We start from the raw sequence: 13260 nt of genomic DNA, 5'->3' as shown, positions 1-13260 counted from the left end.
ACCAGGATGTGATTTAATGTGGAAAGTCATCATAGGCACAGGGTCCTAAATCCTAAGCAGCTCAAGAAGCCCAGCTCCATGCTCTACCTCTTTCTTCACTTGATCATCAATGAATACTACGTCTAGGTTAATTTCTTTATCTTCTGAACTTCTATAGTAATTATTTTGTTTAATTATTCAATTAATCATTTTACCAGGCCATACCTCAGTTATCACTTGTATTATTACCTTGCATTTTTTAAACTAAAGACCTGTCCATGAAATACCTTGTTTCAAACCTGTCATGTTGCTTAACTTTCCATTGTCAATGTCCTATTCTGCTACAGAGAAACTAAGTTTCTTCAAAGAGATGGCCACTTGTTCTATTTCTTTGTGTCCCCCATAGCATTTGGCAAAGTGGTAACTATATAAATATAATCCTATATTTATTTTTGCACATGTGAGCCATAATCCTTCTTTATATTCTTTCTTTTTTTAAAAATTTTTTGAGTTGGTAGTCTCACACTGTTGACAGGACTGGAGTGCAGTGGCACAATCTTGGCTCACTGGAGCCTGCACCTCCAGGGTTCAAGTGATTCTCCTGCCTCAGCCTTCCCAGTAGCTGGGATTATAGGTGTGCACCACCACACCCAGCTAATTTTTGTATTTTTAGTAGAGATGGGGTTTCACCACGTTAGACAGGCTAGTCTCAAACTTCCGATCTCAGGTGATCCACCCGCCTTGGCCTTCCAAAGCACTGGGATTCCAGGCGTAAGCCACCGCACCTGGCCTATCTTTCTTTATTCATTTGGTGATGGGAAAGGAATACTACGGTGAAACTACAGGATGAGTTCAAGATTTTTAAAAAGCTCCAGAAGCGGGCTGGGCACGGTGGCTCATGCCTGTAATCCCAGCCCTTTGGGAGGCCAAGGCAGGCAGATCACAGGGTCAGTAGTTTGAGCCCAGCCTGACCAACATGGTGAAATCCCATCTCTACTAAAAGTACAAAAATTAGCCAAGAGTGGTGGCGCGTACCTGTAATCCCAGCTACTCAGGAGGCTGAGACAGGAGAATCACTTGAACCCGGGAAGTGGAGGTTGCAGCGAACTGAGATTTCGCCGTTGCTCTCCAGCCTGGGCAACAGAGTGAGACTCTGTCTCAAAAAAAAAAAGTTCCAGAAGCATTCAGTTAATTAAGTTGTTCCTTCGTGGGCCCTGATTGATACTTACGATTTTTCATATTTTGTCCATTACACAAAGCCTAGTGTAGCTTTAAAAACTCTCATACAGTACCAAAGAGATTCCTTTCTAACTACGAATTGGTAGAGGTAGCTTCATGTTTTACCTCACAAAAAAACCTTACCAAATGACAAAATAAAGAATCTAGGCTGAAGTAAATGTTTCTGTTCCTTAGTCTATTTCTAAAACGCCATTTAAACATTAATAGAGCATTTTTTAAATGGCCTGACAAAGCCCTAAGAAATTATCAAGGTTTATGAGGCAAAGAGACAGAGGCAGTTTAGTATGATGGGGGTATATAGATTAGAGGAAGACTAGAAGTAAGGCCTATGGCAGATTGTCTTTTCCAAAGATAGGCACAACAATATCATCCATCCTTGCTCTTCTTCAATGTGAAGAAAACCTTTCACATTGATGAAGACAACGTAACCTTGCTACTCCCCCAACAAGAGGTACAGTCCATTTTCCCCTTAATTGCTGGAATCAACAGAATAGGGCAAAGTGATACTGTGCCAGCTCTGAGAATAGTCTTTACCCAGCCTGGTGGATTCCATTTCCTGTATCTTAAAAGCTAGCCACCATGTAAGAAATGAGACCATCTGGCAGGGCACAATGGCTTACAGCTGTAATCCTAGCACTTTGGGAGACCGAAGTGGGTGGATCACCTGAGGTCAGGAATTTGAGACCAGTCTGGCCAACACGGCGAAACCCCGTCTTCTACTAAAAATACAAAAATTAGCCGGCATGATGGTGCATGCCTATAATCCCAGCTACTTGGAAGGCTGAGGCACGAAGGTCACTTGAACCTGGGAGGCGGAGGCTGCATTGAGCTGAGATCGTGCCACTGCACTCCAGCCTGGGCGGCAGAGTGAGACATCATCTCAAAAAAAAAAGAAAGAAAGAATGGGACCATCCTGAGAAGCCACAGCCACATGGAGATGCCCTAGAAAATGAGCTACCAGGTCAGGGGTTGGGGCTTGGGGGTGAACAGCTAAGGAACTCCAAGGTACCAGACAAGTGAGTGAAGAAACCATTTATAAATGGATCCTCTAACTGAAACAATCCTGTTAGTCCCACGTGGCTATGAGACAAATCATCCAGGCAAACTCTTCCCAAATTTCTAATGCACAAAAGTGTGAGCAAAATAAAATGATTCTTTTAAACCTCTAAATTTTGATGTAGTTTGTTACATAACAATGAAAAACTAAAACACTATCCGTTAACAATGAGCTTATAATTTTTTTTAACTAAAAATGCTACTGTGACCTCCCAAATTTTGGAGATAAGTTCCACAGCAATATTAGTTCTAACTACCAGGACAAGGGAACCATGCCAATTAAGAATTTCACTTGTCACCTTTTGATATGTCCACTGGAGAACAAAACACTCTAAAAAAGTGCTTAGTATAGTGCTCGCACCAAAGCAACACTTACGTCTGACTTACATAAAAGATTAGCAGCTGCTGGATTCTCCCTGCACCAGTCCATGATGATGACATAGTTTTCTTATATTTGGTCAAGTAAACTTTCAAAGCCTAGTGACTTACCTAATCAGTAAAACACATTGTACTATACAAATAAAAAATAAAAATTCTATTTCTAAAGGGTTTTCTTTTTCCAATCTGTTCACAGACTAAGGGAACCCCTAAAATAGCTTTGTGAAACCTACTAATGGAAAAAAAATGTGTACTGCATAGCAATCAAAAAATATTTAAATATATCTAAAACAAAAATAGTTCCTTTAAGAAACAAGTAGGATTAGAGAGATTACAGATTCTAGGTCTAGGGAAAGAAAGCCATTGAAAGAGTATTAGGATCCTGTGAAAAGAACTCAGAAGACAACATGAAGTGTATCCCCTTAGTCAAATAAGACAATTTAAACATTTATAAGGATAACTACCATAGACTGAAACACACCATATTTGTTTAAATCCATGAATTCTTAATTATACTGTAAAACAAATCTAATTGATCACTTTTGGAGAATGGCAGGAAACCAATTCATTGTTTTGAAAACTGGTAAATTAAGAAAAAGGAGCAAGTACCTATCTTGTTTTCCTAATCGAATTGTACCTCAAGATAAGCAAATAAGTGACGATAAAAAAAAAACTTGTCCTTGCCGGGCGCGGTGGCTCAAGCCTGTAATCCCAGCACTTTGGGAGGCCAAGGCGGGTGGATCACGAGGTCGAGAGATCGAGACCATCCTGGTCAACATGGTGAAACCCCGTCTCTACTAAAAGTGCAAAAAATTAGCTGGGCATGGTGGCGCGTGCCTGTAATCCCAGCTACTAAGGAGGCTGAGGCAGGAGAATTGCCTGACCCCAGGAGGCGGAGGTTGCGGTGAGCCGAGATCGCGCCATTGCACTCCAGCCTGGGTAACAAGGGCGAAACTCTGTCTCAAAAAAAAAAAGAAAAAAACAAACAAACAAACAAAAAAAACTTGTCCTTATAGATACATTTCAACTATATTCATGAATTACAGAACATCACCAACTTCCAATCCCTAATTAATAAACCTAGGCGATGATCATCAATAATGTTAACACCACAAAGTAGACAGACAGATGGACAATAAGGTATTATATGCCTCCTAGTGAAGGCTCACAATATCATTTGTGAAAAAAAGATGTCCCCATCTCAAAAACAAACCTAAAATCAGATATAATCAAGTCTCTAGATATAATTACCAATTTACATGAAATACACAAGACAGAGAAACGTGTTAACACCAAATGGAAACAAACAGCAAAATCCAAACCATAGGAAATTCTACAAATTGCCTAATTTCTTCAGTAAATAAATTGTAAGGAAAAAAAAAAAGCAATAAAGAGTAAAGAACCTAGAAATGAAAAGAAACTTAAGTGATGGCAACTAATTACAATATCCAGATTTTATCTGGATCTTGATTCAGGCTGTTCAAAATACTTTACAATCAGGAGAACATGAAAACTAAAACTATATTTGGTGATATTAAGAAATGATTACCTTTTTTTTTAGTAATACAACAGTATTTTACAACAGTAGAAAGTAGCTAAAAATACTACATGACAAAATGATATACAACCTTGGGGAGGAGTCAGCAGGGAAAAACTTATTACTTTTAAGGTATGATAATGGTATTATGATTATGCTTTTAAAAGTAAGTGCGTATTTTTTAGAGATACATACTGAGGTATACACAGTAGAAATGCTAAGGTTAAAGATCTATTCAAAATATTCTGGGAGAGAGATGAAATAAGATTAACCACACACTGATGACTAAGTTGGGTCATAGGTACACAGAGGTTCATTATATAAGTCTCTATTTTTTATGTATACTTACAATTTTCCTTAATTAAAAAAAAAAAAAAACAGCAGTTCATTGTATTTTCAAACACTGTATTTTTTAAATCTGTTCTTCCCCTAAGTATGCTTTTATGTATCTTAATATTACCTATTGGAAGTTAAAAACATTTAGTACATATGAAGCAAGAGTAAGACTTAGGATATAATCAATTTAATAATAGAAAAATAACTGTAAATAAGTGCTTTAGGCATATAAGTAATATATATAATGTTTCCTAATAAAATACTATATTGGGAAACCAAAAATTACTCCCCCAGTATGTATACACACACACACACACACACACACACACACACACTGAGATACACACTCACCACTTTCCATCTTTCTTTCACTAGGATTCCAACACTCAGGATATCTGGCTGCTCTCCTCCCCCGCTCATTGCAATACACTGATGTGGTAGAACAGCTACACAGACATCCAGTTCCCCAAAGTGGTTTCCATTTAACCTAAAACAAAAAAATAGTAGCAGTATATTAGGGTTAACTAATCAACACAAATAACATTCCAACATGAGGAAGCACTACTAATATTACACACTAATTAGGCTACTTTGTTGGGAACAAGGGGAAAAAGACCCAGAAATGTTTAATGCATATTTTTAAAACCATGTATCTTTCCATTACACATGCCAAGTGAACTAGCTAGGTATTAAAAAGACACTGTTAAAACACAGATATTACTTATAATAACTGAGATTGTTAGACTATAGGACAAGCATGATGGCAATGGCACTTGAACTAGACAGACCAGTATCCTGAGTACAATATACTGCTGAAGAAAAGGACATAGTACCTAATTTACAACAGTTTATAGTTTATAACTTAGAGCTTAACATCATTAGAGCTAATAATACTTTAATGTTATAAAATGCACTTAAAATCCATAGGAAATAAATATTAACAAAGGGATGCTGACCAAACCTAATTCAATGGCATTGCAAGATAAAGAGGATACTAGTAAGATGAACAGCTTACCTGTAGAAAATGAAAATATAGCAGAAAAATATGGCCTAAAGGAGATGAAAACTGTAACCTGTCCAGGAATGAGAAAGATATCAATACAGAGTGATTTTCAAGATCTATTGTTTAGTTAGTGAAAAAAGGCGAGACAGGGTTTATAGTATACTATACTTTTTATGGAAAGGAGATAAAAGTTGAGTATATTTAAGTATCTGCTTTTGTTTTTAAAAAGAAAAAAAGGATAAGCTAAAACTTAATAAAAATGATTCTTTATAGCAGGATTCAGCAAATTTTTCAATACAGGTCTGGAGAGTAAATAGTTTCTAGTCCACATACTATATACTCTGTCATAGCTACTCTATTCTGCCACTGCAGCACAAAAGCCATACATAATTATATAATTGAATGAGTATGGCTGTGCTCCAACAAAATCTTACTTACAAAAAAAAAAAAAAAAGTGGGCCAAATTTGGCCTCCAGACTGCTTACCAACCTTTACTCAACAAAAAGCAAAAAAAGGCCAGGCATGGTAGCTCACACCTATAATCCCAGCATCTTAGGAGGCTGAGGTGAGAGGGCTGCTTGAGCAAAGGAGTTTGAGACCAGCCTCGTCAACACAGGGAGATTTTGTCTCTACAAAAAATTTAAAAATTAGCCAGATGTGGCCGCACATATTTGTAGTCCCAGCTACTACAGAGTCTGAGCAGGGAGGATCGCTTGAGCATGGAAGGTTGAGGTTGCAGTGAGCCGTGAAGGTGCCACTGCACTCCAGCTTGGGGGACAGAACAAGATCCTGTCTCAAAGAAAAAAAGGATGGAAGGGATAAGGAAGAAAGCCAGACTTCTGTGAATGCATCTTGTGATATGGTTTTGATTCTGGATCCACGTAAATGTTTTACATATGATAAAAAATGTTCTAAACTCCAAATTCCAGAAAGGACTGTAACAAGTAATCGTCAGAGGTGGTGTTATTTACCATCAAAGGTAGCTTCAAATGAGTGATATCACTTCAGAAAGTCAACCAGTCAATAACAGCCACAATTCATAACCACATTTACATAATAAAAGGTCAGTCAATTCCTAACTACTACTTCACCAATCCCTGAACTCCATAATTCCTCAAATCCTATTTAAGACCACCAGTTCCTTTTCCTTTTTCTTTTGAAACAAAATCTTATTCTGTCACCCAGGTTGGAGTGCAGTGGTGCAATCACAGCTCACTATATCCTTGAACTCCTGGGCTCAAGCAATCTTCCCATCTCAGCCTCCCAAAGAGCTGGTACTACAGGCATGCACTACCACACCTGGATAACTCTGTTTTCAATAGACGGGGTCTCACTATGTTGCCCAGGCTGGTCTCAGACTCCTGGCCTCAAGTGATCCTCCCACCTCAGCATCCCAAAGTAATGGGATGATAAGCATGAACCACTGTACCTGGTCCAGTACTTTGTTTCCATTCAGAGAAATTACATCCTACAATTACAGCTGTCCTTTGTATGTTATACAATAAATTGAGCATTTTGTTCAGAAAATGAATGATGGCATGCTCAAGACAAAAGACAAATTAAAGTTTTCAAAAAACACTAAAAATGAAGAAAAGACAATCTAAAAATTCAGAGCAAACTGAAACCAATAACCCACTGCAATCTGTTCCCCAAAAACCTTTTAAAATAAAAAAAAAAAAAACTTTAAAAAATAACCTATTGCATACTGAGTTTGTGCCATAGTCACACAGAAAATAATTACTTCAGCTGGGCATGGTGGCTCACACCTGTAATCCCAGCACTTTGGGAGGCTGAGACAGGAGGATCTCTTGAGATCAGAAGTTCGAGACCAGCCTAGGCAAAATGGCAAGACCCTGTTTCTACTAAAAACATAAAAATTAGGCCAAGTGCAGTGGCTCACACCTGTAAGCCCAACACTTTGGGAGGCCAAGGTGAGAGGATCACCTGAGGTAAGGAGTTCAAGACCAGCCTGGCCAACATGGCAAAACCCTGTCTCTACCAAAAATATAAAAATTAGCCAAGTGTGGTGGTGCAAGCCTGTAATCCCAGCTACTCAAGAGGCTGAGGCATGAGAACAGCTTGAACCTGGGAGGCAGAGGTTGCAGTGAGTTGAGATAGCAGCACTGCACTCCAGCCTGGGTGACAGAGTGAGACATTGTCTCAAAAAAAAAAAAAAAAAGGAAAGAAACAAAATAATTACTTCAAGTGACTTTAAGATATAGTATTTTGATTGTCCATCATTAGTTAGTTCTTAAGGAACAAAAGAACCACAAGGAAATCTTAAAACTGCATTCAGTAGGCTTACTGTTGGAAGTAACATCAATACTGATATTTCAAAACTATTATAGGTATACTGCAGTACACAGCAAATACGTAATTATATTAAGTCATTAGTAATCAAAATGTCAACATAAAGATATACAAATATGAAAGAAGTCAGGTAAAAATCATGACATCTTACAATTAAGAAAACATCATATTTATTTAAATACATATTTCATAACTCTGACCACCACTGAAAAGTCCTAGAAGCAGTGCAAACCAGCAGGATTAAGCACCCCTAGTTTCAAGGTTGAGGATTCAAAATGCCATTTACCTCTGAAAAAGAACCATTTGGAGAAACTGCTAAGACTGAGAGAGGTACTGTGAACAACGAGCCTAGAATCTTGCAGTTGCTCAAAAGCAGGACTATACCAAAGACTAGGGGCAGATACAGGTTTTGTGGGACCTGAAGATTTTATTAAGTACCCACTTATTCATTCTCTTAAAAATCTTACTCTTGGAAATTTTACAAAATCATATGACCAACTGCCCATGCAAATAGAGAACCTTAAGTTTAAGCTTCATTATCTTCACAGGAGGTGAATCCACCTCTGTAAGTCGAAAGGACACAGAAGTCAACTGGAAGGGGCTAACACTGGCTTAAGGTGGGAAAATCAGAGCACTAAAAAGAATGACTGATCACCACATGTGGTGGCTCACTCCTGTAATCCCAGTGCTTTGGGAGGGTCAAGGTGGGTGGATCACCTGAGGACAGGAGTTCAAGACGAGCCTGGCCAACATGGCAAAATTCCGTCTCTACCAAAAACACAAAAATTAGTCAGGCATGGTGACGCGTGCTTGTAGTCCCAGCTACTCGGGAGGCTGAGGCAGGGGAATTGCTTAACCCAGGAGGCCGAGTTTGCAGCAGTGAGTTGAGATTATTCCACTGTACTCCAGCCTGGGCGATACAGTGAGACTTCATCTCAAAAATAAATAAATAAAGACTGAAATGAATTGAAACAAATCAAATATATAAAAATCCATAAATTACCCAAAGAAGCCTCATTAGACAGTATAAAAGATTGCTAGGGCACCAGTTCTTTACTCTGAATGTAAGTAAAAGGAAAATAAGGACAGGCGCAGTGGCTCACGCCTGTAATCCCAACATTTTGGGAGGCTGAGGCAGGCAGATCACCTGAGGTCGGGAGTTTGAGATCAGCCTGACCAACATGGACAAACCATGTCTCTACTGAAAATACAAAATCAGCCGAGCAAGGTGGCTCATGCCTGTCATCCCAGCTACTTGGGAGGCTGAGGCAGGAGAATCACTTGAACCTGGGAGGCGGAGGTTGCAGTGAGCTGAGATTGTGCCATTGTACTCCAGCCTGGAGAACAAGAGCAAAACTTGGTCTGCAAAAAAAAAAAAAGGAAACTAATTCAAGTATTTATCCTACCTTTCCTATAGTAACTACATTTCTTCCTTTCTTTCTTTCTTTTTTCTGAGACAGAGTTTCACTCTGGCTGTCCAGGCTGGATTGCAATGGTGCGATCTCGGCTTACCACAAACTCTGCCTCCTGGGTACAAATGATTCTCCTGCCTCAGCCTCCTGAGTAGCTAGAATACAGGCATGTGCCACCACATCTGGCAAATTTTTTATTTTTAATAGACATGGGGTTTCTCCATGTTGGTCAGGCTGGTCTCAAACCACCAACCTCAGGTGATCTGCCTGCCTCAGCCTCCCAAAGTCCTGGGATTACAGGCATGAGCCACCACACCAACCTATTAACTGTATTTCAAGGAAACCAAATAGTTTAATTAAATTAAAAATTCACCATCTTGCTGCATCTAATGAAATAATCAAGGCAATGAATATCAACGGCTGCTAAAACTCTTAGATGAAAGGGTGATTGATAAAGAACTTAAAATGAATAGATGGGACTGATACCACCTAGACTCACTGATCAATCATAACATCACTAAAAGATCTGACAATGAACTCTGGGTACTGAACTAAGGTTTAGGCCTAAAATCCAGGTCTGACTGGCCAGTTAGTGATATACACCTGGGACAGATGTCAATATTGCAAAGACTTTGACAAATGAACTAATATAAAAACCAAAAAACATGAAAGGCTAGCCAGAACCTCCAACCTAAACACAACTGCATGGTTAAAACAAGGTATTAGTGGGGTGCAGTGGCTCACACCTGTAATCCTAGCACTTTGGGAGGCTGAGGCAGGCAAATCACAAGGTCAGGAGATTGAGACCATCTTGGCTAAGACAGTGAAACCCTATCACTACCAAAAATACAAAAAATTAGCTGGGCGTGGTGGTGGGCACCTCTAATTCCAGCTACTTTCGAGGTTGAGGCAGGAGAATCACTTGAACCCGGGAGGTGGAAGTTGTCGTGAGCCAAGATTGCACCACTGCACTCCAGCCTGGGCGACAGAGCAAGACTCTGCCTAAAAAAAAAAAAAAAAAAAAAAAAAAAAAAAAAAAAAAAAAAAAAAAAATCAACATTCTCCACAGAATTTAAATAAGACTCAAATTTTAAAAATAAAAATAAATTTAAAAAAAAACTTTTAATGTGAGCATATAATCCAAAATTACCAAGTGTACAAAGAACCAAGAAAATCTCAATTTACATATGAAAGCACAATCAACAGATAGATCCAAGTGCCATGACGACACAGATTGAAGACTTATTGGGATTGGGCAAACATGCTCCAAGAAATAAAGGTGAACACCCTAGAAATGAATAAAAAGATATAAAGTCTAAGTAAAGAAATATGAGACATAAAGAAAGAATTAAAATTTTAGGTTGGGCACTGTGACTCACATCTGTAATCCCAGCACTTTCAGAGGTCAAGGCAGGCAGATCACAAGGTCAGGAGTTTAAGGCCAGCCTGGCCAATATGGTGAAACCCTGTCTCTACTAAAAGACAAAAATTAGCCAGGCACGGTGGTGGGGATCAGTAGTCCCAGCTACTCAGGAGGCTGAGGCAGCAGAATTGCTTGAACCTGGGAGGTAGAGGTTGCAGTGAGCCGAGACTGTGCCACTGCACTCCAGCCTATTTCAAAAAAAAAAAAAAAAAAATTTAGAATTGAGAAAAACAGTCACTGAAATTTTAAAATTTCACTGGATAGAGTCAATAGAAAAATGGCAGTGTCAGAGTAAAGAATCAGTAAACTGGAAGATAAATGTATAGAAATTACCCAATCTGAAGATAAAAGATTTTTATAAATGAATATAGATCCCAGGGATTAGTGGGACAATACCAAAAAAATCTAATATTTGTGTTGTTAGAGTCATAAAAGAAAAGGTAACAGTTTAGGACAGAAAAAAATGGCTAAAATTTCACAGATTTTGTGAAGGAAATAAAACAACAGATTGATAAAGCTGACTGAATACAATAAGCACACATGCACACAAAAAAACCTAACCCTTAAACATATCATAACCAAACTGCTGAAAATTAAACAGAAAGAAAAATGTTTAAAAATAACTAGAAAATGGCTCAGCACTATGGCTCATGCCTATAACCCCAGCACTTTGGGAGGCCAAGGCAGGTGTATCACCTGGCTGAGGTCAGGAGTTTGACACCAGCCTGGCCAACATGGTGAAACCCCATCTCTACTTAAAACAAACACACACACACAAAAATTAGCCAGGCATGGTGGTTCATGTTTGTAATCCCAGCTACTCGGGAGGCAGAGGAAGGAGAATTACTTGGACCCAGGAGGTAGAGGTTGCAGTGAGCCAAGATCACGCCACTATACTCCACCCTGGACAAGAGTGAGATGACTCCATCTAAAAAATAACAATAATAATAATAACTAGAAAAAAAAAACACATTACTTATAGGATAACAATGATTTAACTGACTGTGGATTTCTCATCAGAAACCATAAAGACCAGCAAGAAATAGAAACATATATTTAAAATACTGAAAGTATAGAGCTATCAACCCAGAATTCTATATCCAGAGAAAATATCTTTCAGAGACAAGGACATTCTCAGATAAAGGAGAATATGCTATGTGCTATCAGCAGATCTGCTCTTAAAGAATTGTCAAAGAAAGTTTTTCTGAGAAAAGGAAACTATAACAAAGGAAAATCTGGAATAATAGTAATGGAGGAAGAGCAATAGAAATCCACGTAAGCCTAAGGGCTTGATTTTCTCCTCTTGAGTTCTCAAAAACATGTTTGTAAGTTAAAAGTTAAAGGAGTTGCCTGGCGGCAGTGGCTCACGCCTATAATCCCAGCGCTTTGGGAGCCCGAGGCGGGTAGATCACGAAGTCAAGAGATCAAGACCATCCTGGTCAACAAGGTGAAACCATGTCTCTACTAAAAATACAAAAATTAGCTGGGCATGGTGGCACGCGCCTGTAGTCCTAACTACTCAGGAGGCTGAGGTAGGAGAATTGCTTGAACTCAGGAGGCGGAGGTTGCGGTGAGCCGAGATTGTGCCATTGCGCTCCAGCCTGGGTAACAAGAGCGAAACTCCGGCTCAAAAAAAAAAAAAAAGTTAAAGGAGTTAAAACTATCTGAAGGGATTTCCAACGTAAACAGATATAACTCATAAGACTACTCCAAAAAAAAAAAAAAAGAATGGTAAAAGGACTCTTATAATGGCAGTTAGGTTTCTACATTATTTCAGATAATGTAATATTCATATTATATAATATTTATATAACATTTAATATTTAATGTAATAATTCTAAGTAGACTATAAAAAGTAGACATACTGAAAGCCCTATAGCAATCACTTTAAAAACTATACAGAGATATCAGGAAAAGCAAAAAAAATTAAATAAAGTGGAATACCAAAACATGTTAAGATAATCCAAAAGCAGGCAAAAGAAACAGATGAACAAAACTAAAAAGATAAACATAAAATAAATAATAGTATGGTTGACCTGAATCCAAACTTACCTGTAATTATCTTAAGTATAAATGGCCTAAACATGCCACTGAAAAGACAGAGATTAGCAGGATAAATATGATTCTATAAGAAACTCACTTCAAAAATAATATGTAGGTAAATGTGAATATACTAATATCACTGAAAATAATAATAATAATACTATTGCTCTGTAGGTTAAAAGGGATGGGGAAAAAGTATAACATGCAAATACTAACAAAAAGAAAGCTGGAATATTTATTATAATACCTGACAATGTCAACATCAGGGCAAAGAAAATCACTAGAGATAAAAAGATATAGAACCATGGAAGAGTCAGTGTATTAAAAAATTATAAACGTGTATGTACCTTAAAAAGCCCTTCAAAAGCCGGGTGCGGTGGCTCAAGCCTGTAATCCCAGCACTTTGGGAGCCCGAGGCGGGTAGATCACGAGGTCAAGAGATAGAGACCATCCTGGTCAACATAGTGAAACCCCATCTCTACTAAAAACACAAAAAATTAGCTGGGCATGGTGGTGCGTGCCTGTAATCCCAGCTACTCAGGAG

The 13260-nt window shown here is 38.4% G+C and overlaps 1 protein-coding gene across 2 annotated transcripts in view; it reads right to left on the bottom strand.

The window, feature by feature from the left end:
• TTBK2 (tau tubulin kinase 2) overlaps nucleotides 1-13260 on the bottom strand; it is a 164715-nt gene that overhangs the window by 119931 nt on the left and 31524 nt on the right. For both annotated transcript variants that reach the window (XM_039469265.2, XM_074393778.1), the window contains one exon: nucleotides 4877-5012. In XM_039469265.2, coding sequence (XP_039325199.1) covers nucleotides 4877-4945 — 69 coding nt within the window. In that variant the 5' untranslated portion in view covers nucleotides 4946-5012. The remainder of the gene's footprint in view (nucleotides 1-4876; nucleotides 5013-13260) is intronic.

This window comes from Saimiri boliviensis, chromosome 2, assembly GCF_048565385.1.
Source record: "Saimiri boliviensis isolate mSaiBol1 chromosome 2, mSaiBol1.pri, whole genome shotgun sequence".
Taxonomy (NCBI): Eukaryota; Metazoa; Chordata; class Mammalia; order Primates; family Cebidae; genus Saimiri; species Saimiri boliviensis.
The sequence above is the reverse complement of the archived record's forward strand: the minus strand, read 5'-3'. Positions and strand labels throughout refer to the sequence as shown.